The sequence below is a fragment of the Chionomys nivalis genome, chromosome 6 (genome assembly GCF_950005125.1).
Source record: "Chionomys nivalis chromosome 6, mChiNiv1.1, whole genome shotgun sequence".
NCBI classification, from domain to species: Eukaryota; Metazoa; Chordata; class Mammalia; order Rodentia; family Cricetidae; genus Chionomys; species Chionomys nivalis.
In genome coordinates this window covers 48,445,286-48,471,966 of record NC_080091.1, presented here as the reverse complement: position 1 = coordinate 48,471,966, position 26,681 = coordinate 48,445,286, and the positions used below count along the sequence as shown (strand labels likewise).

The 26,681-nt window shown below is 42.9% G+C and overlaps 1 protein-coding gene across 2 annotated transcripts in view; it reads right to left on the bottom strand.

The window, feature by feature from the left end:
- Positions 1–9,826, bottom strand: part of C1qtnf7 (C1q and TNF related 7) — a 95,464-nt gene extending 85,638 nt beyond the window's left edge. Inside the window, exon 1 of one of the 2 annotated variants that reach the window (XM_057772353.1) lies at positions 9,528–9,826. Coding sequence is in view for 1 of the 2 variants with exons in the window: in XM_057772352.1 (XP_057628335.1) it covers positions 9,218–9,230 (13 nt within the window). In the remaining variant the exon portion in view is untranslated. The other variant, XM_057772352.1, reaches the window with a different exon arrangement.
- Between the last annotated feature and the right edge of the window lie 16,855 nt (positions 9,827–26,681).

Genomic DNA, 26,681 nt, shown 5'->3' with positions numbered 1-26,681 from the left:
CACATGAAAGTATGGTCAGCTTGGCTGAAATGATCTTTCTTGACATCTTTACACTCACACCAGTCTTTTCTCTGCATCCCTGGAGTGCTTGCTTTCCTCTTGCTTGTATTTTGTTTGTATTCATTAAATTAGGTATTAGTTTGTTCAGAGAGAATATGTCAACCGTAGCAAGGGGGCCAAGGTGAAATGATCAAGCGTGTCTAAAGAACGAGGCTCCCCCAGTAACTCATTTGTGGTTTACCTTCCAGTCTGCACACTTTTTTATACAGACTGTGTCAATATATCCAGTGAGCCAGGAGGATAGGTAGATATTGGCTCCATTTTCAAGGAGGAACAGTGGCTCAGATGCATCAAATGACTTACACAGCACCACAGAGCAGGGGAAAGTCAGTGCTGAGGCTGCCATACAAAAAGATCATAACCCCAGATTCTTAATTTATGATTAATAATTAGTTAATTAAGAAAAGAAAAAAAAACAATTTTAATATGGATGAAAGCAAGCTTTGTTAGAACCATTTTAAGAAACAGAAGGTTTTAGTTGAATTTTTTACTGATGGGCTTGTTGCAAATTTAGCATTAATAGAAGAGGACCTTTGTGTCACAGAGCTTAACAGCTCCCCTGGACTGTGGGTTCCAGACAATAACCTAAGTGGTGGTTTCCATGTAATCCACTAATTGATTGCCATGTTCTTTTTTTGCTAGCTCAATATAAGGGATAAGATTCCTCCCCCACCCCAGGGAAAAAGTACAGGTAGCCTCTGTTCTTCAGGAGTTAGGGATGGAGGGTTTGATTTGGTGTGTATACTGATTATCAGTCTGACAAGATCTGAGATCATCTCGGGATAAGCATTCCTGTGAGGAACAATCTTGGCTAGGATAACTGAGCTCAGAAGACACACTCCTAAAGTAGGCCCCATTCGCTGGACTTGGGTCCTGAACTGAGCAAAAGAGCGGAAGCTTTCTGGGCATAAGCAATTGTACAGATACGACAGGAGCTGCTGCTTCAAGCTCTCGCTGTCTTGGCTTCCCAGCTGTGACTGCCTGTAAGACTAAGTAAACTCCTTCTCCTCAAGTTGCTTTCATCAGGATACTGGTGTCATAGTAACAAGAAAAATAGGAACTATGACGGGAGAGTGGAGGTCATTTGGAACCTGGGGTCAGGCCTGGATTCCATGTCAAGGGAGAACACGCATACATCCTTAGTAAGCCACAAAGCACAGGGAAACAGTCTTTCCATAAATGGAGACCCTGGAGAGGTGGGGAAGGCAGGCAGAGGAGAGAGGACTTTCCCTTGCTGTGTAAGAAGGCAGAATAAGGACAGTCTTAACCTCAGTAAAATGGCAGATTCTGATAAAATGGCAACCTTTCTAATGCTTTGTGCAGTTTCACAGAAGGGGTGACTTTACTAGGCATCAGGATTTGTTCCTGCTGGTATTAAAGCTTAAAGTAAAGTCTGTATCTTGATGGAGTTTAAAAGTCCATTTGGATCGCATTCACTCTTGACCGCAGGGGCACTGAGTATTCCAGGACCTCGTAGGTAAATTCCTTTAAGAAACAAGGGTTTTGCATTCTATCTTCAGACTATATTCGGATCATATGACCCTGAGTTCTTTGGGTTGATAGGATTCGTTAACGGAAGTGGACTCGGATTCCTCACAATCCGAATAGTCAAGGGCTGCTTTAGGGACGGAGGGCTGACTGCTCAGGAGTCTGGGATTTCTAGAGGAGAGTGGAAGGCAGGGAGGTGACAAGTTGAGTGCTCAAGAGAAAGACACTTAAAGCTCCCGCTGCAATACCCTTTGTGCTATTCCAGGATACTGGAGATGGGCAGTTTACGAGTGATGAACACTAACTTCTGGAGACTGGGGAGTCTCAGACCAAAAAACCCTTATCTAGGAAGGGCTGCGATGGTGATTGGTCTTATTTGAGAAATCAACAGAACATGAGAGCATCCACGCAATGGAACTCACCACAAGGAAGCCCTGTGCAGAGGGCATCGGTACACTCAAGAGCTGGACCTAATTCCTAATTCCCCATGACCTATTCCTCCCATTAAACTCTGCCTCCCAATACTGTTTGCATGGGATTTCAGTTCCTTCTCCCTGCTGTTGGCAAACACACTGCAAACATAGCCTTCCCTAAACCCACACCCAGGAGCACCCTCTTTATTGTAGAGGGAACAAAGAAAGAGCAGTGATTCTGGAAGGTGATTACTTAATGCCTTGGTAAACAAGTTCATGCCAGACCAGGTTAATGTTAAACTAGAGTTCAGAATGGAATGAAATAGAAATCACTCCATAAGGTCTTATACAAATAAATTAATGTAGAAAACCCACAACACTCAAAAAAGAAACGTGCCCTAATTTAAGAGGATAAGCTGTTTGGAGGATGTTGTCCATTAGCAAGCAAATAGTGTTTTAATGACTGCTCTTGAGTTTTGTCTGAGACCATCTGGCAGCAATGTGTTTCAGGACAACAGGATCAGCCCTGGCTTTGTGTTACTGGTAGGATGCGGAGGCTCAGAACTGCATGGGTTTGGTCCTGTTCTGTAGTTAGTTGTTCGTGAATTAGGGGTCACTTTCTTCTCCTGAGTCAGAGGCAGATGAGAGAGGAATGGATGAGAGTTTGCTCTCTTTACCAACTCTGCGTTGGACAATATCCTTTACCTTGTTGCCCTCTTTTCAACAGGACTGGATCCTCTGTCTGCCACCACACAGGTGAACTACAAGACTGGGTAATAAGCTGCTTTGGGTGCATCTTACCAAATAAAATATAAGCTTCATAGTGACAGAAGATCTCCGCTGAACATGCATTTTAAGGACGGGAGAGATGGCTCAGTGGTTAGGAACACTGACTGTTTTCTAGAGTATCGGGGTTCCATTCCTAGCACCCACAGAGCAGCTTACAACTATCTGAAACTCCAATACCAGGGTGCCCAATGACCTCTTTTGGTTCCTGAGGCCCTAGGCATGCACTTGGTGCACAGACATACAACTGGGTAAAACATTTATACATATAAAAAAATAAACGTTCCATTTTAATTGGAGGTAGTCAATTATAACATGCATGCAAACACCTACTCCATGGGCTGGAGAGATGGCTTACTTGGTAATGTGCCTGCCATGCAAACACCAGGACCCAAGTTCAATGTCCAGTACCCATCCCTACTTTAAAATCTGGAAATGACGCTGAGTGAGCATTGTGGCATGAGCTTGGAATCCCAAAGCTGAAGAGGCTGAAGCAGATCATGGGGTTTAGTGGCCACTTAGTCTAGCCTACTTTCACAGACAAACAAAAGGTGGGTGTCTCCTGAGGAACAATTTCCACGTTGTCTGACTTCCATATGCATATATGTACATGGATGCAAACAACACACACACACATATGTGCACGTGCACACGTATGCTACCTAAAGGTCCTTAGGCAACTTTCTCACCTTCTCTTGCCTAAAAACAAGGGTAATGTGGTCACAGTAGGTGCACAGTGCTGGCAATGTAGCAGGTGTGTAACTAAAGGAGACTGTTAATATGAACATACTAGGTACTTCCTCTGGTAGAAGCTTGTAACTTCGAAGAATTTGCTTTGTTAATTAGTGGGGTGCACATTTCCTGGGTGATTATTTACAACCTCGCAGGAAGACAATGGAACATCCTGAGCTGTTCATTTCTGTGCTGTTCGCTGTCTCCACCCAGTGTTTCAAGGGTGTTGGCAGACCCTATGTACCTCCTTGTTTCAGGAAAAGAGAAAATTCTGCCTTTCTTTTTAGAGAGTTTCAGTTTCACAAGGAAAACACGAAGCAATATTCCAAACTGCAAAGGGAAAAGCCTATGTGTCTCCAACCCCATACAGAGAACTCCAGACAACTGAGTAAAGCTGGGAGCCAGGAGCAAGAGGACTGGTCCTCCCCAGGGAAGGGCGCACCACTTAGTGTTAAGTGCCAGATGGTCAGCCTTGAAAACACACATACAAGTAACATTATATAGACACAACAGGCTAGATTTAGGAATATGTAGGTACATACAAATACATATATGCATACAACAACAGTTAATGAAAAAAGAGGTCATGAATTTGAAGAAGAGTGAGGAACAGATGGGGGGACTTGGAGGGAGGAAAGGGAAAGAAAAATATGTAATTAAAATCGCAACATCAAGATAAAAAAAAGACAAAAAAAATCATTAAAAAGAGATTCCCAGCTTCCATGTATATGTGTAGGAGGGGAAAATTAAGGGCTTTTTCTTGATGAGACATTTTCCCAGACCTGGCAGACTTGGGTTGAAGAATCTATGAGAAATCAATGTGTCTATCCAGCACGACTTATATCTCAGAGGCCAGAGATGCCTAGTAACGCTCAGATACTGGGCCCTGCCATCTTTTCAGTGATTCCTAGCACATAGCCAGGGTTTGGACGTGTGATCCAAACGGAGAAGAGCTGGTGTAACAGGTGTGAATGCGGATCTCCTGAGACCACTGTCTGATCCTGGTGCTGTAGGTGGTAGAGCCGGCGGCACCAAAAATTTCTGCAGCTCAAGCCCTGCTGGCGTGGATTCTTGGAATCGGATTTCAGTTGAATTAAAGAAAGTACAGGAATGTGACACTTCTAGCAGCCCTCTGCTCCTAAATTAAGATCTAGGCCTGCTCCATTTGTAAGGCAGTGGGGAATCAAGGGGAATTAACTCCTGATCCCTGAATGCCATCACCTGGGTTGTCACAGAGGCTCATAAAGCACCCCTGTGGGTAATACCATTCAAAATACTCCGAGAATGTGGTGCAAGCTGCGGTCAGAGTTCTCAGACACAGGGGGAGTTTATTTTTGCAAAAGGCAGACAGCCAGGAAGAGGGACTTAAGTCCCTCCGGAAGGGTTATATGAACTGAACACCCCCCTCCCCATCATTGCGTGCCAATACCATTATTGTGTAATTGCTTTAGCTGTAAACTCATAAAACTTTTGTAGATCCAAAGGTTGTTTTGGAAATGTGCCTGCTTGATATGAGCTAAGAGTCTGGAACCCAGTGATCGAACAGGGAACAGTATAGTTAATGATTTCCATAAAAGTGCTTAAAATGGTATCTTCCTGAATACAGACTGGGAGGGCTCTCCTGGGTCAGCCAGCCCTTCCCACACTCCTGGTCCACCACACTGGAATTGCACAGGAGGCCAACATGGGATGTGGATCTGGTGAGGTCTGAGGGTTGTTATCTCAAAGACTATGTGAACTTCTACCCATAACTTCTGCAAGCCTTTCAGCGCCTCGTGTCTCGCCTGGACACACCTAGCCTTCCAGCATGGTTCTCTCTCTTCTCTCATCATGTTACTTCCTTGTTTGCAATCATTTACTGCTTATTCCATGAAAGACACTAAACTTTGTGTCATGGCATTCAAGGCTTTTGGGGTTACATCTTCCTAGGTGGTGCTCCCTGCGGCTGCACTTTGTTCTGTCAGGGCTGCCCTCCTGCCGCTCCTCAGTTCTCTCCTGTACTCAGTCTGTCCTCTCTGCCTGGAGTGCCCCACCCATCGTCCTCACTCTAGGATCCTGTGACATGTCACCTAATTTGAGGACTCTTTCCTGGCCAGGGCCAAGGCATCAGATGTACTTCAACTTGAGATTCCCTCCTCCAGCACTTAGGCTCGGAAAGATTAGGGGATTTTCTGAGTTCCTCTGCCTTGGTTTTCTCCTGTGAGGAATGAGTCTCCTGCTTCCACCTGTGGGCTGTAGGTTAGGACCGGGCTAGCCCTATTGGGAAGGATGGAGCAAGACTCTCTGCGAACCTCAGCATTAAGGAACGAGGCTCACTATTCTGATTATTCAGGTCTTCTTTTTGGAAGTTTTATTTAATTGGAGTCTCTCTTACATTTCATATTACAATTATTGAGTTTTGCATTTCAGATCTCTAGTACACATTTTATTTCCTCTCTTGAGAAGTCCCTGGAAGTGAGATAGCAGTTTCTGCTGACTTAGCACCCACACTCAGCTCAATTGGGTCCTCGGCCAATAGGTAGAAACGGACTTTTCCAGTGTTTAGTCACTGACAGCATTTTTAGTTTTCTGCCCCTTTTCCATCTAAAAAAATTGAAAATGGATTTTATAACTCAATTTTCTTGGACCTGAGAATCTCAGTTGGGTTTCCAGAGTGGGCAGTTTGTGAAGTGGCCAACGGGAATTGGTACATTTCTATTAAGTCTTGGGAAACCTCATGCAGCTTAAGGACACTTGTTCTCAGCTCACTAGTCTTTCAACATGCATCTTTTTTTTTTTCTAAAAAAAATAAAAAAAGCTTCTTGGTCTAATGACTTTAGAAAACATTAGGTCCTCATTAGGAGCCACTCACGGAAAGCCAGAGGACTCGCTAACCAGGGAAAGGAGCATAGGTTCTGCAGCAAAAGCAGCTCGGAATTGCTGATGACAGCTGACATTATCAAGGGGCCATGCCAGGTGCTCCGAGACAGGCCCGGGCACAGACCCTCTAAGGCAATCCCCCAGAATGCCCCCAGAAAACAGATACATTGCTATTCTCATCTAACCAGTGAAAACCCTGACATTTGAAAGGGTCCAAGTTCATACGCCAGGATGAGGGCTGAGATTGATGTCAGCCATCTACAAAGTTGGAACCAAATGCCCTGTTCCACATTCCCCAAGTCGCCTAACCAAGCAATATATTGAATTATCCTCTGACTAATAGCCATGAAGCCAGTTACTTGGAACTCGCTTTGGGAAGCAGTGTAAAATAGTTCCCTGTTGGAGAGCTGGGGTAACCTTTTTGCCTCTGTGTGGGGTGCCCATTCTTTGGTTTTCTTGTGGTAAGGGGCTCAGCCTCCGAAGTCCATTTCAAAGGCTACTCCATAGGGATCTCTCTCTGACTAAAGCCAACTGTGGTACAAGGCATTTCTTGGTGGTCTCGTGTTGTCTGTACTGCTGCTGACGGTGACATTGCATTTAAAGCCCATTGCTAAAGTGCCCACCCAGCACACAGTGTGACATCTAGAAAGACCTGTTGAACAAGATGGAGTTCCTCTTCTAGTCCTTGGACCTTTGACCCCTAAGCATGACTTGTCAAGTCTAGACGACTGACTTGAGACCCATTCTATAGCCTACACACTTGGGTAAGCCTGTCTCACACAGAAGCAGGTCAGACAGGTAGCCACAGTCTCCCGGCAGTTCAATAGTTAACATTCTCTTCTCCCCATTCCTGGAAGAGTCTGTTTCTTTCTCCTAGATTCTGTAGCAAGGACACATTTAGGTCACCTTGGGTCTCTCTCATCAAGACCCTTTGGGAGACAGTTCTGGTTGCTTCTAAGGCACTGTCCATGTTTCAATACTCAGCTCACGTGACTAAGCCCCGGATGAGTCAGCTGGCTTAAGGATTTTTGTTAGCTACCCTTATTGCCTTTGATTTCATCTTCACGGTGTATGTGTGTGTATGTGTAGGTGGGGGAAGGGGAGTGTGGTGTGTGTGTGTGTGCGCGTGCGTGCACGCTCCTTGGGCTCTGGGGTGGGGCCTGGCAAGTTTGACTTCCAGAGATGCCGCCAGCCTCTGTGGGAGCCTGTGATGGGAAACCACGTCATGCCATACTGCGCAGTTTTAGGCCGCACCCATCCCCAGGGCCCACTCAGGCGCCATGCAAGCGCTGGCCATCCAGCTCTCTGGCTGCCTGCGATGAGGTCATGGGTGGGGTACTGGAGACCCCCTCCAGATAGGGTGGGGGCTTCCTCTGCTGTCCAGGATGGGCCCGAAGAACTGGAAAAGGGGGAGATGGGTTTACTTGTCTAACTTCCTGCTCCCTGGTAGTGGTCTGTAGGCTAGTGTGGTTAGCACAGAGGGAGAAAAAGAAATTAGGGACGATATGGAATTAGAGAAACCTATGGATTGGCAGTCGAGGGCTACTTGCTCCATTAGCAATTTTGGGTCGAGGGATGTAGCTAACAAATAGTTCTCCTTAATCACCTTGCCAGGAGCTAATAGAGGCTCCTCCTTGCTTTTATAAAAATGCCTTTACTCTGATCTTAATCAACAAGACCTCAAGGCAAGGGAAGGCAGAGCAATTCTTATTATGTAACTAGACTTTGACACAGAAGGGAAAAAATAACAAGAAGGTAGAGGCTTTCTCAGCTGGAGACAGTGACTGCGGCAGTAGCTCCCATTCTCTCCCAGGCCTAACTGCTCTAATTGCTATTATTTCTACACCGGGGAGAGGGTCTTGCCCATAGAGGTTACCTAACCTCCTTAGGTTCCAACCATGTAAGCTCAACCAAACCCACAGTTTTCTAACCTCTGTCTGAGATCACACACACACACGTGTGTGTGCATGGAGCAATGAGTTCAGGGGCTCTGCAAAAACTCTTAGCCTGCAAGATCCATCTTCTGATCTCAGTGAATATCTAGGGTGCGGTGGGGATTGCACCTGGAATTCTGCCTTGGAAAAACAGGAGCTCGCTGATAACAGAGTGTTTCTCCAGGAAACCGAAAGACACACAGAATGTTCACAACCCTCCACCCCAAGATACTTCTCAAAAGACCAACACATAGCAAAAAAACAAAATAACCAAACAAAAACAAAGAGCTATCCGAAGGCACAACAGGCAAGTCAGTTACTCTGTGCAGATAACGACGCCATCAGCTGGCTATGACTTAAGCTCAAAATGTCATGCCATGTTCAACTGTTTTTGTTTTGTTTATTTTTCTCCTCCAGGGAGATAAAGTTAATATTAGTAATATATTCTTAGATTCTTACATGAAACAGTCAAATGGTTTCCTTAACTGTACAGAATGTATTCCATAAACAGTAAGTGACAGGAATCACGACTGAGAGACATTTTAGAATGTTACCACAGTTTAGGAGGTTTCCCGAGTTCTAAGACTCTCAGCTCTAGGAGTGAGTTGCGCATAAACAGATATTGAGATCTTGACTATGCATTAGCCCACTGCCCACTGGACAGTCAATGCTCAAAATCTGGGGGTTTCAGAGAACCCCTCCCACCTTTTTTTTAGAGAAACAGCATTTCCATGCAAAGACGCTTGCCACACCAAGCGGAGTAGACAGTTGGAGAGACACCGCTGCTGAGACTCCCCAGCCTCTGATTTACCATTTGTTGACACTCTATCCGCATGTCCCCCCATCTCCTTACAAGTAGCTGTCTGTGGTTCTTCCCGCAAATATTTTGATAAAGTCCAAACAGAAGAGGAAAAGAGAAAAGCTGTAATAAAAACCATAGCTTACCTCTCCTGGGCATTGCTGGGTTCAGACTTCTCCCCCAAACATGAGACGTCTGTGCTTTAGTTCTCCCATGAATTTAGAAACCATTAACAAGTATTCAGAGCAGAAACGCGTTTACTACTGGAGCTGCTCCACAACAATGCAGAGAAATACGGTGGTGAAAAGCAGAGGATGTGTGTGGAGCGCGCGCTCATGCTGTCGGATGAAGTTCTGCAACCGTCTTTCTCAGTTTAAACAGCCTCCCACTCCTTCTCCCAGGCACTTGCCAACTTCTATAATTTAAAGCAACTGCGATCCTTCCCATAATACTCACATTTCAAAGAGTTTGCTATATACACTCGTTAGTCATGAGGAGGAGCGGGCAAGGCTCTTCTGCAAACCCCAGATGGAGGCAGATGCAGAGCGAAGGTCTCAGGTATCTCGAGGATTTTTCTATCCCGCAGCCATGGCTCTTCGCACCATGTGGATTCATTTCGCTGTAGCCTTTAGAGTGTGATCTAGAGACCGCCTGGCATCACTTCCCCAACGCAACAAGGGCACTCGGGAAAGTTTATGCAGCAAACTTAGGAAAGGGGGCTGAAGCAGTGGGATCGCGTCCACGCATCGCTTTTACTAACGGGATTGTTTCTCTGTGACTGCCCTTAATTGTCGCACGCAGTGTTTTCATGAAACAGGGAAATGCTTAAGATGATTTTACATTGGTCTTGTTTAAGCATTATTTCACATGTGTAGCATAAATCTAGGAAGGACACGTGCTTCACAAATTATGTCTATTCAATTGAATAAATCTTCTAACATTTTAGCCTGTAATCAGAATAAATCTGGCATTTTAATCGGTGAATGTGTTATGCATTTTATTATTCATTTCTCCCCACTGTCAACACACACACACACACACACACGGGAATTAAAATTATAGCCAACTTTTAAAGCACTGTTTAAATGTTGATTTAAAAATATTTTATGGTATACATCAAAATAATTCTTGCTTAGTGCCTGCTAAGTAGCCTGTGCTCAGTAAATACTGAATGGAGTAATGCTTATGTTTGTATCAATCAACAGTTGTGTCAACTTTGATCTAGATGCACAATCCCTTTCAAAATGATCAACAGGTCACAGTGTGTAGAAATTCAAATAGGTCAACGTATGGCTTTGATAGACAATGAATCACTGTGCAATAAAACCCCCTCAATGAATAGAAAACATCTCTTAGACAAATCAACTGTTCAAGAACGATCAGAAACATCGGCATGGACACTTTCCATTAAGTATGCTCACTGCACAGATATAGGCAAAAAAGCCCTGGGATAGAACATCATTATTTCAAAGGCTATCAATACTTCCCTTGTATTTTAGAGTTCATTCAAGTAAGTATTACACAGTAGGCAGCACTTAAAATATTCTATAGTATATAAATAATAAGTACAAACAGAAATGACCAAAGCCTACAAGGAAATGAGCAGGCTTTAAGTTTTCTATGCTAAGAATCAGAGGAATGATGGGGTCTCTGATTTCACCCTATTGTGAATGAGAATTTTTATGGTAGTTATACTATTGCTGCTGTAACTTTTGTATGGTGTGTGTGTATGAGAGAGAGAGAGACAGACGGACAGACACAGAGACAGAGAGAGACACATAGAGACAGAGACACAGAGATGCAGAGAGAGAAAGAATTTGCCGATTTTGTTTATAGACTTTTGTTTAAGTGTCTAGATTTCTAGATTAAGACATGAACAAAAACAAAATGTAAGGAAAGAATTTGATATGCAGGAAGTAAGACCTTTGATCTAAATATGGTTATCAGTCAAAATTCTAGACATATTTAATATATATATATATAAGGTTGGAGGAAAATATATAACTATGAAACCATTACCACAATCTAGTAACAAACAATAATAATAAATAGTCATTTTCAAAAATTTTTCTTGTCTCATCTATTATATATTATTAGATATCTATTATGTCTATTTATTTATATCCATCTATCTATCTCTCTGTCATCTATCATCTATCTATCTATCTATCCTATCTATCTATCTATCTATCTATCTATCTATCTATCTATCTATCTATCATCTATCTATTTATCAATCATCTATCTATCTTCAATTTCATTAATTCATTTTATTCTCCTAACAGTCCTGCAAGGGAAAACTAATATAATCCTTCTATGGTTGGACAACTTGAAGCACAGAGAGGCCAAGTGACTAGCTCATGGTCACAAACCTAGGGATTTGCACCGAGAGTGTCTGCTTTAACCAGTCCGTCTAAACTCTTGTGTGTTGCTGAGAAGTTTTCTTCAGGGCAAGTGAAGAGAACTTTTCTAGGCCATCCATTTCCTTAGCCTGATTGCTGGGTAGATATTTGTGATAAGTTTTGGTTTCTTCTGAAAACTTTTCTAAAACACTGCAGGTTGTTTTCACTTGGAAAGCCCACCTGCTCCTCTCTGAATGGAATTATAATGTTCAGATCACTTCCATGTATTAAACTTTGTGCTCTGTTTTGACGGTTAACTTTTATCATCCTTGGCTTGCATGCTGCAAGCCAGCCAAGTTTCAAATGTTATTTTGAAACCCAGTGACTTTTCCTGGATGTCCTAATAAATCTCTGCTGAGTTCTATCAGTTACACACAACCTGAAGGAACAGGCTGGGAGGAGGTACAGCTCTTGTCAGGGAGCGTCATCTTTCCTTTGGGAGACGCTGTCAAGTTTGGAAATCAGAGATGAAATACATGATCTGTGTTTAGAGTGGTAGAGAAAGACCAGTCCCAGTGTCAAGGCGAAGACGCTCAGGTGTGGCCCTTTCTTCATTTCAGATTATGCACAGATGCTGACATAATGCTCTCTGCTCTCGGGCACTAAGAACACAGAAGGTGCCACAGTCGTTTCTGGGGTTTGCAGACTATCACCCTCCCTTTGTGGATTCTGATCTTGGGGGAGAGGTATGGTTTAAATCTGGAATGACCTCATAAGACTCATTTGCTATGTTTGTCCTCAAGAAAGTACTATAGGGTGGTGGTGGGACCTTTATGGGGTGTAACCTGATGTGAGGGCTTTAGGATTTTGACAGCATGTCCTCGTCATGTCCCCCACCCCGTGCAACTGTGGAACCCACGCCTTCGTCTCTCACTTCACTTCTCAGCTCTAAAGTGAGCAGTTTTGCTGTACCACAAGTGCCTCCTATCTTGCCAAGGGCTTCCTCCAAATTGTGCCAATCAGACATAGAGGGAAACTTCCAAAACTGCTACCTAAAATAACCTATTCTTTTTATAAGTTTATTAACTTATTAAATATTTTAGTTTAGTTTATTAAATATTTCAGCTATTTTGTTATGGTAACAGAAACCTGGCTGTCAGAAAGAACTAATATGAAGGCATTTTTTTCACTGCCATGGTGACTAAGGGTAACAGGTCACCTTATTGTAGAAGTCAAAACTACAGAACAAGAATAGAAAAACATTGATTTGTAGACTGTAAGACCACATATTTGGGAGAAAGCTCGAGGATGTTCTAACTCACCCCTGCATTCTACTCAAGGTCAGCAGCACAGTCTTGGCAGGTGTCCGCACCATCTCTACTCAACTTTCCCCAGGGATAGGGACCACCATGTCACAAAGCGTCAGTACATTTCTCCGAGCAACGTCAAATATGCCTGCCCTCTTTCCCACACACAAACAACTCTCAAGTAGTCGCAAACAACTCTTTGCCTTTTCTCCCCACCAATACATCTTTCCTTAAGTCTAATGAATCTGGCTTTGCATCTGTTCTTCAAGAAACATGTTTTCATTCAGGCTGCCAGTTTGCTGGGCTGCCCTCCAGTGAGTCAATATCCAATTAATGGCTAAATGTCTCTTGAAAAGTATGGTAAGGTGACCAAAGAATGAACATCTGAGTTACAGGTCAACTTTGCTCTCAGCCTTGAGAAGGCGGCCCCTTGTTTCTAGCTCCGGGTATGTGATCTCCCAGATTCATCACTCTGAGGCAGCCTTATGCAGAATCACTTCCCTGAGTCAATTATTTGTTGTTTAGAACACACAGTGCCACCCCACCCTCTGTGGGACCTGGCTCTCTTCTAACATCTATTGACTTCCACTTCCTGGAAATAGTGCAATCCTTGGCTTTAATATTTCAAGCTAAACCATTTTCCCTTCGATCCACTCTTCCAGAGTGGTCATTATCAGCACAGTCCTCCCAGCTGCTTAGGATTGTAAACATATACTATTGGCTCCATTTCCTCCTTTGCAAAACACTCCACCACAGATCTTGAATGTCTTTTCTTTGTTGTCTCTCTAAAGCCAGTGTCCTTGGGTTCCTTGAATTATTATAATTTTTATTATCCTAATGTTTTCCTGGGATATGATCTGTGAAGCCAAACTTTGAAATGTTCTATGATAAGGGACATATGGTAAGATAAATATGGAAGGGCTGGAGAGATGGCTCAGTGGTTAAGAGCATTGCCTGCTCTTCAAAAGGTCCTGAGTTCAATTCCCAGCAATCACATGGTGGCTCACAACCATCTGTAGAGAGGTCTGGTGTCCTCTTCTGGCCTGCAGACATGCACACAGACAGAATATTGTATACATAATAAATAAATATTTTAAAAAATTTTTAAAAAGATAAATATGGAAATCTCTTCAAGGAGGACACATCAATTAACTCTTTCTAGCATTAACTTCTTCAACAACCTTAGTCACTGAAAGTGCTGACCATGGATTATTTGCTCATCTTGTCCGTCCCAGGTTAGGCAGTTCTGGAATTTGCTGAGGCTGACTTACACCCAGAAGCTTTCTGGCTGGTACTGAATTTACAGAGTCATTGGTTATGGCAGCTGGCTCTGCCCTTGTGTCTCCTCCATCAGATAGTTAAGTATCCCCCTCAGGCAATTATATAAGTCAAGAAGATCTCAAGGTAGAAATAAGCAAATGTCTCTTCATGACTGCTTATGTAAGTTGCTGATGACTGATTGATTCAGGCTAACCTCATGTCCAGAGTCAATGTGAAAAAGAAGATATGGTCTCCAATTTTTGTTTTTGTTGTTGGAGTATAGTGAATAAGTTTAAGTACTCTATAAATAGGTTCATCTGGTTTGTGATTCTGGTGGCTGGAGGGCTCATTTAGCACAGTTTTGGTATCCTATCCTTGCCACAGCATGGTAGAAAATCAAAAGAGGCAGGTTCATGAAAAGGGGATCAGTTCTATTGGATAGGCTTGCTTTCTAAGAACTCATCCTCAAGAGACTTCACTGGGATCCCATGGGGACTACCTGCCTCTCCCCAGATGGTGACAGCCTCAGTTAGATAGCAAGCTATCTTTCACTTGGCCCCTCCTCTTAAAGGTTCCAGCACCTGCAGCATTGTCACACAGGGAACAAGTTTCCAGCACATAGTCCTTTGGGGAACACATTGAAACCGTAGAGCACAGATGCAGGAGGGCTGTGTTCATTCTATCAATAGGTAAAGCTCTCCATATTTAAGGAAAGGGGAGGGCAGTTCTCCTCTTTCTCTCACAGCTCATTTTCAGCCCATCGAAAGGGAGCTACCTACTGTCTTCTCTTTGCATTATTCTCTTGCCCTTGTCCAGTGGTCCTCTAACAGAGAACAATTGTGAGTGGATCAAAATAGGGGACCCATAACTCCTCTGAATGATCTTTCTCTATGGGCACACCAGGAAACTGTGTCTCTTTTGGGGGATGAGACAGTCTTCGTTTCATGTTCAGTCCAGATGAGGTGGGTTTTTAATCTCTGTTTTCTTATAGGTACAAATAAGCCATCTTCCCAAAAGATGACCCCACCATTCTTTCATTCTGTTTTAGGTCTTTATTGTTTCTAGTTTATCAAGGTACAAGGCTTGGTGTCTTTACAGATTTCAGAACGAGCAATAGGAACAGACAATGCTTACTTCTAAGTCAAACCACAGGTCTTGGGCTTTAACACTATCTTCAGAGCTGCTCTTCCCCCGCACCCCCAGTACAAAGGTAGTATTAATGGGCACCATCTCAGCTATTAATAAAAGCCTGGCTTTATTTCATACTTGGATACTAACTCTCGCTTGCATAGCTCTCTTGGCAGAATAAGCAGTTGCTTACAAGGACACTCAATTCTTTCAAGCTGTGGTCATTTATCTCACTCAAAGGGTACTTACCAATTTCTGCTTCATGTCATAGCTCTCCTTGTGTGCTTTTTTTTATGTACTAAAGCATATGTTTTTCAAGGACTAGGATCATGTTTTAAACTTTCTCGTAACTTTCTGATAACCATGATGCCTCACAGAGTATCTGGAATTTATTTATTATGTGTACCAAAACAAGAAGACTATTTGGAAGGTGAAAAAATGTGGTCAAATTTAGGAGGCAAATTTTAGGTATGCATGCCTGTGTTTATACATTTTCAAGCAATTGCTAAATGCTACCAGATATGATGTTATGGACAGGATGCTAATGGGTTATGAATCCTGACGAGGCAAGAGATAGATGATGAGTAAATGAAATGATTGCATTTTGATGGCAGCCTGTTGCCAGAATGAAAGGGGAAATGGGAAGAAAGTCAAGAAAACATTTTTTCTTGGATTTAGTTTTAGGGATGGATAGAATCTTTGGCTCAACTCTTATTTTGCCTTCATGAACAAAATTCTTCCTGATTATGAAGTGTGAATCTTTTAGTTCAGGAAGGGCCAAGACACAAGGTTATACAAACCTGTGAGAGGAGAACTGTTCACATTTGTTTTAGAATAAGCCAAAGCTTGACATAATATATTTTCATTGATAACAGTGACTCTCTAAGTTTACATCATGTTTTGTGGTTCTTCAAATCAAAACACTAGACTGCATTTGGAAGAAATGCTAACAGTCCAAAGGCCTGAGATCTATGGTAGTGTATAGTTTTGAATGTCGTCAAACTGACAAAATGGTAGCAAGAGTATGGTGAAGCCTTCTTGAATAACTTCTTTTTTTGGAGGGACTCGTCAACATAAACTTGGCCTCAAACACTGATGAGAAGTGTAGCTTCCTGGAAGGATTTGTGGGGTGATGGAGATGACAGTCACAGATACAGCTATGGGCAGGATGTGGACTGTGTGTCATTTGTGAGTCTATGCAAAAGACTCTTTGTCCCCAGGCTGATGGCATGTGGAGGTGGTAGAAATGTGAGAGACAGAGTCTCTCAGAGCTCCTTGGCTCAATAGTGACTGCTCCTGAAAAGGGGTTAAAGCAGTTTTCCATAACACCTTGGTGTTTTACCAGAGAGGAGGATTTATTCATACGCTTACTTGCAATATTATGATGCTAATATGGACTGAATAATATTTTCTTTCCAACTCTGATGCTGAAGCCTTACCTCTCATTGGGATAGAACTTAGAGGTAACTAGGTTTAGATGAAGCTGCACCGATGGACTCTCATGGAGAGTTAGTGCCCTCATAAAAGGTATCCTTCATATACAAACCATAACATTACCCTAAACAATTGAGAGAAAACATCTTTAAGAAGTTAATTAAAGATGTTTATAGCAGCCCAGCTAATGATTAAAAAATCTGGAAATAAATATATTCATCTACAACATACTGTATTATGTCTGTGTATGGTATATCTATTCAGCTAGAACGCCGTCAACAGCCCAGATTTTCAGTAATGGATGAACACATAAACAAATGGTGTCAAATCTCTACAATTAATACTATTCCAAACAAAAATCAGGCAATTTCCATACGTTACACAGATAAATGAAAACTCTAAGAAGTCAGATACAGAAGCGAATGTGCTGGAATAGCTTGACAACATGAAACTCTAGGGAAGGAAAGACTGATCCCTCAGGCCTAATGGGCGGGTTGAACTTGGGGCAGGGAGAGGCTGGGAGCTGGGAACCTCCAGGGAAAGTGTGGAGTTGTTGGAACACTTACTACCTTGCTTGTTGTCAGGGCTACAGTGGTAGACAGTTGTTACAATGCGGAACTGTACACACGACAGGTTTGTGTGTTTGTCACACGTGGAAGGACATTGGTTTCGGATGAAAAAGTTCTCAAAAATATTTTCTGCAATTATTTTGAGAATTTGGACTCTCTCCTTCATCTTACGTATGCTTTTCAAAACAGTGAATGCTGCAATATTTGGCAGTATCAAGACTTAATTGAGTTTGAAGCATCAATTGGGATGAGTTCAGTTCATTTCACAGAAATATGTTTCTGATAAAACGTTAGACCTCTTGAAATGGACTGCAATTTGGTAGTTGTTTTAAATTATTCCTTGTAAGATGGCCCTATTTTATACAGTTATTTTAATTTATTTACTCTAGGAACAGTGCTTTACATGAAAAAATTATAGGAGTTTTGTTGGCTGCGATTACTTTGTTCCCAGGACAGCTTTCTGGGCTCACCTTTACCATCTCTTCCTTCAGGCTTCCATTGTCCTACATTTAAATGCCCCATAACAGTCCAAGTTCAGCCTAGAAGTTGCAAAGCACCAGCTTCAGTGAGGATTGGTCATTAATTTACCCCCAGGCTAAACTGCCAACATCATTCAGAGAGTGGAGGCTGGCATCTGGTGGCCAGATGCTCAAACTCCTTAAAAAAAAAAAAAAGAGAGAGAGAGAGAGAGAGAGAGAGAGAGAGAGAGAGACTTGAACAGCTTTCCAGATGCAACAGAGTATGTAGGTGGCATCACTTAGCTTGACGATTTGTCCCGCCAGGGCCTCGAGAACTGGGTCCCCAAGAGTTTTCCATTTGAGCTGTTGAAATGTCTGAGAGAAAGTGGCTCGCCAGAGACACAGACCTGGCTCCGTGTCTAAGTCCTGTGGCTTGGATGGGCTCACACCATTACCAGACCCAACTGGCCTCTGGGCATAAGGTGGGGCATGGCAAACAGTTTGGCTGCATGGAGTTCCTCCAGGCCTCGTCTTCGTGGCCCACTCTGAGGCTACCTGCTTTCCCAGCTTTTGCTCCGTGACTGAGAGCAGAGCCTGGGCTATGAGAGAGAGTTTAATATGGCTTCTACACAATTGTTTGCAGGTATCTATCTGGTGGTTCCTTTCCTGAGGTCAACCTTAGAACTTCTTGATGTTTCTAGGATAACACTCTCGGGCAAAAGCATCCAGAAGATAGCTTACTCCAACTGAGGCTTCCTAAAGCAAGCTAAGGGCTGGTGTGTGATGTTCTCTATGTTGGTGGTGGCTCTGTCTAGCATCTGTGTTTCCTGCCTTTGAGAAAGTCCCCATTGCTCCCAGGTGGAGTTGAGACATTTCAGAGGAAAGTACCTTTATCTAAGACTACTCCATAAAAGTGATTTAAATGCCACCTGGTCATATTTATGCTGCAAATTGCAAAGCTTTCTGCAGAGATGCCCCACACCAGTCACAGTCACCCTGTGCTGCCAGCTCCTGGAGTGCTCAACTGCCACTGCCATCTGACTACTGACATGCCACTCTAGCAGAGGGAACAATTTTGCTGGTCTCAGCCACCAAAGAACAAGCCTGTCACCCAGCAGCAGCAAGTCCCCCTTTGAATAATTACAGAACAAATTAATGAATCGTTCTGTTAGCCTCCTGCACTTCAGTAAAAATGAACTTAGTGACAGAATTGCTCTTCTAATAATTTACCAAAACCTATATCTCATAAATATTTAGACACACCATTTGATAGAAAGAGAGGGAGGAAGTTATGTTTGCTTTGAATCAGAAGTTTGGGTTCCAAACTGGATTGTGTGTGTGTGTGTGTGTGTGTGTGTGTGTGTGTGTACATTTTCTGTCTAGCCTCTTGGGCAGGACACAGACTCTCTGAGACCCAACTTTTCCATCCTTAGATAAATACATCCCCCACCATGACTAAACAATTAGGAGAATTTAATGAGACAAGGCACCCAGAAGTGCAATATAAATAAACTACATTAACCAAACTTGAGGGGCTTCTGTGTCCCGTGTTTCAGGAGCTGACTGTGTGCAAACCCACAAGTCTGGGCACCATAACATGTGCTTAATGGAACCACTGGGGTGGCACCTAGGATTTACAGTTGATTGTGATGGCTAATTTTGATTGCTAACTTCATAGAATCACCATAGAAACAAACCTTTGGGCACACCTGTGAGGGACATTCTAGACTGGGTTATTTAACACTGTGACACATCCACTTTGAATGTAGGCCATGCCATTGTATGGACTGTAGTCCTGGATTGAATAAAGGGAGAAGGTTAGCTGGGTACCAGCACCCATCCACTGTACTTCCTGACTACAGATGTAAAAAGTGATGAGCCGTCTCAAGTTTCTGGCACCCCCACTTCTCTGTCACGATGGACAGCACCCTCATCGTATGAACGGAAGTAAATCCTTTCTTCCTTAAGTTGCCTTTTAAATGTATTTTGTCACAGCAATGAGTAAATTATTTCATACAATGACCTTGGGGAACAGCCAATGTGTCCTTCCTGAATCACAGGCGCCTATGAAGGCAGTATGTGTTTTACAAACATGGCACAGCCAGCTGCTGAAGGCAAATGATCCATGATGTGATCTCATCATGTAAGGCCTTAAACACAGAGCACTTCCTCCGGGTGCTGGCAATACATGGCAGAGATTGAGGGCAGATGAAGGTTGAAAGTAGTTTGCTAAATATGCATTGTGATTTTTGAGAATGGGGCAGCATCTTGAGAGAGGATGTGGGCAGGCTTCAGGGGCATAGAACAAACCTTCTCACCACTGCTGAAGAAGGATCTCAGTTCAACAATGTTGATGAAAAGGAGCTCAGGAGACAGCCACATTGGTGAGCTTAAAACACCTTCTTCTACCAGGCTTTCAAACAAGAGCCCACACTGCTTTCATTTTTGTTAGACTCTGGATATAGAATTCAGCATCCTCCTATCTCATCTTGCCTTCATTTCTGACCCACAGAACGGTGAGCTTATGGCTTGGTTTGATTTGCATGGCTATGATAATTTGTTCTACAGGTTTAGAAAATATATGTATTATAAGTTCCTACTAGGATAACTCCAACTTAACAGTTGTAGGTGAAATCTCTGGACCCCAAATAAAACCCCAAATAATACCAGTATTGCTGGCCAAGGGATTACATTTTCTGTAGTGAGACCAAACACATGCAATGCAAAGAAATCAGTTGCTCTAATTTAAGGGCCACGTGTTAAATGTTTGGTCCAAGGTGGGGATCTTGGGAGGTGATGGAACCTTTAAGAGGTGGAATCTAGGATGTGTGTGTGTGCGGGGGGTGGGGGTGGAGAGGTTCCAAGTCATGAGCTAATGGCTCTCCAGGTCCGAGGCAGAGGCAGAATTGGGTGGGAGACTGCTGGATTCTACACTCAGAGTCTAACACAAATGAAACCAGGGTAGGGTTCTTGTTTGAAGGCCTGGTAGAAGAAGGTGTTTCAAGCTTACCAATATCACTGTCTCCTGAACTTCTTTTCATTGAGATCATTGGAGGAGTATCTTCAACAGTCACTGTGGGTCCCTGGTCTTTTTCTTCTTTTCTCTTGTTTCCTGTTTTGTTTTGCTCCTATAGACCTCTCCCTGTGGTGTCCTATCTTGCCACAGTTTCAAAAGAATAGAACTATTGCATTCTGGGATGGAACCTCTTAGGCCATGAGCCAAAGAAATGTTTTATTTTATAAGTTAGTCATCTCAAGCAGTTTGTTACTGTGATGGAAGCCAATTAACATGTCAAGTTCTTTTTCCCCCAACCAATAATATTCCATTTAGATAATAAGGAAACTCTCTTCAGCCAGGCTTGTCCTGAAAGCATTTTTCCTAGGAATTTTTTTTAGGTGTGGAGTTTTATTTTAACAAAAGATATTGTCTTTCCATAGCATACTGGGAAAGAATGATGGAAGCAAGGACTTCAGTGCCCTTCCTCAGGGCTTGACTTCCACATTGACAGGTCTGTGCAGACTTGATACACAGGATGTGGTAATCTTTACACATCAGTCTGTCTAGGATATGGTGCCACTTGTTTGGCCATCTAGATGCTGGGAAAGTATTTTGTAGACAGAATCAACATTTATATGAGAGGATTAAGCCAGGAAGCCTTGTGAGTAGCCTCTACTACATTAGTTGATGATCTTGAGTAGAGAAAGAGATCTCCTCAGTAAAGAAGGAATTCTGTCTCAGGTATCACTATAGATGACTAACTCGAGCCAAAGGCCTGACAAACAAAATTTGAACTCATTTGCCCAAATTTATATGCCATAGTCTATTAAAATAAGTATTTGACTGTCTCTTCCTCATCATCTCCTTGGTTCTGTTTCTTTTGAGGACTCTGATTAGTACACAAGAGTTAAAAGAAAGTGACAGGGTGTCCTGAAATGATTAAGAGCAGAAGTATCTTGAATTTGAGGATATTTGCATATCTATAATGAGAAAACGTGGAATGAAATCCACATCTTGACATAAAATTCATTACGTGTCATCTACCGTATGTAGACACAACCTGAATGTAATTTTATGTAACACTCTGCATTTGTGTGTGCACGTGCACACGTGCCCATGCACCTGCTTCATGCAGAGGACTGAGAAGAAGGATAGCACGTGTCCTGCCCCATTATTCTCTACTTTATTTACTCAAAACGGTCCGTTACTGAAGCCAAAGCTTTCTATTTTGTCTAGACTGGCTGGCCAGCAGCATCTAGCTGTCCTCCTGTTCCCAGCTGCTCCAGTTCTCAGCACAAAGGTTGAAGTTATGCATAGGGCCCTTCTTAGGATCCAAACTCACGTTTTATGTACGCATAGCCAGGCCTCTTACCCACAGAGCCATCTCTCCAGCTCCTATTCCATATTTTTACTCGCATTTGAATGTGGCCTATCCTATAAGGTCAGGTATGGGATTTTCCACTTGGAACATCATGACTCTCTCAAAAAGTTTCCCGCTTTTGGGCATCTTGGCTTTTGTATATTTGGATTAGGGATGCTCATCTTGTGTCAATAAATAGCCACTATTGTTAGTTGGTGTTGCTCTGTGTCACAGTAAAACAGATCAAGGGAAACATGACAGGAAGATTTCCTTTTGGTGTCTAGTCCTTCATTCCCCTGTGTGATCATATCTGCTGGCAACGTATTTCTTTCATGTCTGTACATTTGTGTGGGTGTGTGGATGTGCATGTGGCTGTGCAAGGACATATTTGAAGATGTGTGTGGAGTCCAGAGGTTGACACTGGACATCCTTCTTCATCACTCTCCACCTTACTCATTTGGGCAGTATCTATCATTGGACCTGTGAAGGCTGGCTAGATTTCTTGGCCAGCAAGCTCTGAGCATATAACTGACTCCTCTCCCACTGTGCTGGGGTTCTAGGTGAACTCCTCCGTGCCCAGCTATTCTGTGGGGTCTGGGTCCCTGAGCTCAGGTCCGCATTCTCTCACAGTCAGCGCTTTACCACTGAACCATCCGCTCAGCCCTCAGGTGCTTTATTCTTTTTCTTACTCTGAAGATTTTTTTGTTTTTGATATGCATGAAAATTTGGCTGCATGGATATAGGAGCATCATTTGTACACCTGGTACCCAAGGAGTACAAAAGAGAGTGTTAAATCCCTTGGAACTTGAGTTACAGATAGCTGTTAGTCACCATGTGAGTTTTGCCAACTGAACCCAGTTCTCTGCAAGAACAGCAAGTGCTCATAACTGCTGGGCCATTTCTCAAGCCCCTCACATTTGAAGAGCGTGTGGTGGTAGAGTTTTATCAGGTTTCAACAACTACAGACTGAAGAGATGATTATCTTTGATACAAGCAGCAAACGAGGGTTTGTTCTGTACTAGAACCTGAAGGAGACTGCTGAAGGAGCCAGACAGGAAGGAAGTACTCTTTCTGAAATCCTGAAATAAGGCCACATAGCATGATGAGGATGGTGCCGGTCTGCTTTTGAAGTCTTTGTTTCTCATTGTCCACACCTGCCTTCCACTGTATTTTTCAACAGCTTACAAACCAAAAAGACCAAGGGTAGCTTGGCAGTTCTGGATGAACATGGGATAATCATTTCATTGTGTAAGTGTCCAGACTGAAGAAGAGCAGAAATTTAATGCATTTGTATAAGTTCTGCAAAATAAGAACAATTTCATTTCCGTCATCTTGTCTAACTTGCTTGAGTAAAACACGGCTGTCTTCATTTGCATATGAGTACATAGAGTGTCGAGACTGGTCTTCTCTGTACTAGTTTGCTCGGCAAGACAGACACAGCCCCTAGACTGCACCCCATCTTGTCTTGTCTTAGGAATAGCCTCTTTTTCTTTGCCACAGCCATCTGGCCTTGCTATAGGTGTGTTCTAGGGCTCTGCTGTAATTGCTAGCACCTGTGGGTGTCAGAAACTTTTCTTTGATCTTCCTTTCTGAGCCAGTGGAGAGATGTAGAGATTCGATAGAAACCTGTGGGAAAGTGGAAGTGTCTTCAGATGTTTCTGAAGAGAGCAGGGAAGGGATGGGTTTGACTTGAAGAAGATAGAGACTGGTAAGTGCATTCTAAGAGAGACAGTGTTTCAGAAATTAAGTCAATTATATTAAGAGGAAGATTATGCATTTTAATATAGATCGGAGGAGGATTTTTACATTCTCTTGATGGTGAGGTGAACAGCACGTTTAGGAGAAGGTCAGATTCTAGTGTTTGGGACAGGAGAAAGGATGATAAGAAAGCTCAGCTCACTTGCTGCTTATAAATCAGTGGAGAATGAACACCAGGCTAGAGAGCTGGTGGCAAAACAAAGCATCTGCAAGTATGATAGTCATCTTTCATCCTAATTTTAGGACAAAGCAGTGATGTCTTCCTCTGTCAGAAGGCAAGGGTCTATGTTCCCTGTGCAAAGGGAAGTTGTAAGCTAGAATCTGGAAGGAAGAAACTGTGGTGGTTTGAAAAAATTTGCCCCCAAAGAGAGTGGCACTGTTAGGAGGTGTGGCATTGTTGGAGTGGGTGAGGTCTTGTTGGAGGAAGTGTGTCACTGTGGAGGTGGGCTTTGAGGTCTCACACTCGGCTACTTTTCAACACTATGTCTGCCTGCATAACACCATGTTGCACCATGATAATAGTGGACTAAGCCTTTGAAAATGTAAGCCACCCCAATTAAATGTTTTGCCTTTATAAGCACTGCTGTGGCCTTGCTGTCACCTCATAGCAATAGAAACTCTAGCTAAGACATAAACTAAGCCCACAATACTCCATAGATGCCAGTTGTTGTAAAAGTTCATCCAATGCGAGATGGGATGGAAGGATTGAAGTGGACTGAGCTATTGTTCCATAGGGAGAATTGGAAGCCTTTGCTCTTAATAAATAATATCACTCTGACCCCAATGTGTTATTGACTGGGTTCTCAACTTGTTTTTTTCCTCTGAAAACAATGTTCTTCCATTTGCCTGAAGTCACGTGGATGATGATTAAGGGGGATGACTGTGCGTAAATGTTGATGAGTGGAGTGGGGTGCTGATCCAAAAGAGAAGAAGGCTCCGTTTCTCCCTCTGCCAGGAGAAATCCCATCTTCATTAATCAAGAGGCCACTGTACGCCAGACATTGCTCTAGGAGCTGGGGATCTGGCAGAGTTCATAAGCTCCCTGGACTTGCCTGCCTAGGGTGGTGGAGAGGGAAGCTGGGAGAAGGCAGCCTGCGTGTGGAACATTTGAACACACACAGAGTTCTGTTTACACGTGGCCGGGAACAGTCTCTCAAACTCAGATTTCCCCAGAAGTTTGAGATGCTTTGCTTTGCTCATTCAAATGTAGTTGATAAATCAGGAACCCCTTTGGATGGTTCAACCAGGGGGTCTGTCACTTGTTTGTCTTCCTGCTATTTGGTAAGTTACTACAATGCACTTTAGAGAATACTCTATTCTAGGCAGTAGATGCAGTGAGGCATAAAATAAGGGAGGTTCTGCCCTTCCTTCCCTTCCACCCGAGGATGTTCCAGAGGACAGAGAAGACAAAGCCAAAGAGAGAAGTGAACTGAGACCACATCCCACCAACTCTTAGACATTCTTCTTTAAAAATTGCCATTTTGACCATCTCAGTCACTGCCTACATCCACTGACAGGAAGCTGGGAACTCTTTGAGGTCTTTGAGAGCCCCACTTCCGAATCTAGAAGACGAGATGGTGGTTGCAGGGCTAGGAGAGGATGTGATGCAGCAGGCAAAGTTCCTGAGTTAGAGGGCTCTGTGCTCTCCTTTGCCTGCTGCATGTTAGTCCACAGGAAGGTATGGTTCAAAGGCAAAAACCCTTGCAACTCAGAGTTCCAAACAGAAATCTTTTCATTTACGATTTGCTGACAGTGGACATTGGGGCTGTCCAATAAAATACAGGGCACCAATTAAAAGTTAAGAAGGAACAGCAGATAGTCAATGTCTTTTAGTATGTGTGCATTTAAAATACTGTATACGGCATGTTTATATGGAAATAGTATTTTTTTCTCTGTGCATGCGCACACGTGTGTATATTTTTTAAGCAGCCACGTTCAAAGTTAAAACTGAAAATTTCAGGTGGTAAATGTACAAAATGTATGAGAAGAAAGATGAAAGACAAAAATGGAGAAATAATAAAACTTGATGCTAGGGCAGTAGATAAACCCAGATACACTTTCAGGCTTTCTGTTATGAAATACAGACATGTGTGGTCATGTACAATCAGAATATTACTCCATCTGAAAAACAGAGTCATTCTGACAATGTTACAACATGCATGAAACGTGAAGATAAGCTAAATGAGTAAGCTCGAAATAAAAGAATGGATATCACATGAGTTCTTTTCTATTTTTTTTACTTAAAATATTAACATTTATAGAGACAGAAAGTAAAACAGTGGCTTCCAGAAGACATGGGGGGATATTCAGCTATGGTTGAGTAGACATGGAATTTGGTATGGTAGGTAGAACAAACTGTTCCGGCGATGGATGGTGGTGAACTGCAACACAATGGTGTGATCCACCTAACAACACTGACCCTTTTAGTCTAAGAGTAGTTGAAGCAGTAACATCTTATGTTACATATTCACCATAAAAATGCAAAATTCTAGCTTGAATTCTACCCTTTTTTCTCTGTTTCAGTTTTCACACCCAAGTAAGAACACAGACTTTCACTGAGGTGGCCGATCAACAAGCAAAGGTAGAATTATGTCATCTGGCTATCTTAAGAGTTCCTGTGGTCTGTTTGAAAACCCGAGCTATCCCCCCATTCACACCTGTACCCAGACTTTTAACTCAGTAGAAACTTAAGATGGGGAGGTGCCTCAAGTTTTAATAAACTTCCTGAGTGCACTCCCAAGTGAAGCAAAGATCCATGAGAAGAATCTAGAAACTTCACGCAGGCTAAGGACTGAAATAACTAATGAATCTCCTGCAATTCTGCCCCAATCTCACCCCACTTCCTCCTTCTGTAAGAAACAGCTTTAGAAGTTGTAAAGACAAAAAGTTCAAAGCCATTGAAATTCAACTCGAACAAGGGAGTCAAGAGGCTTAAATAAAATATGTCGAGGTTGATTTCCTGCCTTGGCATAGACTTTATCAATCCATTTTTTCCC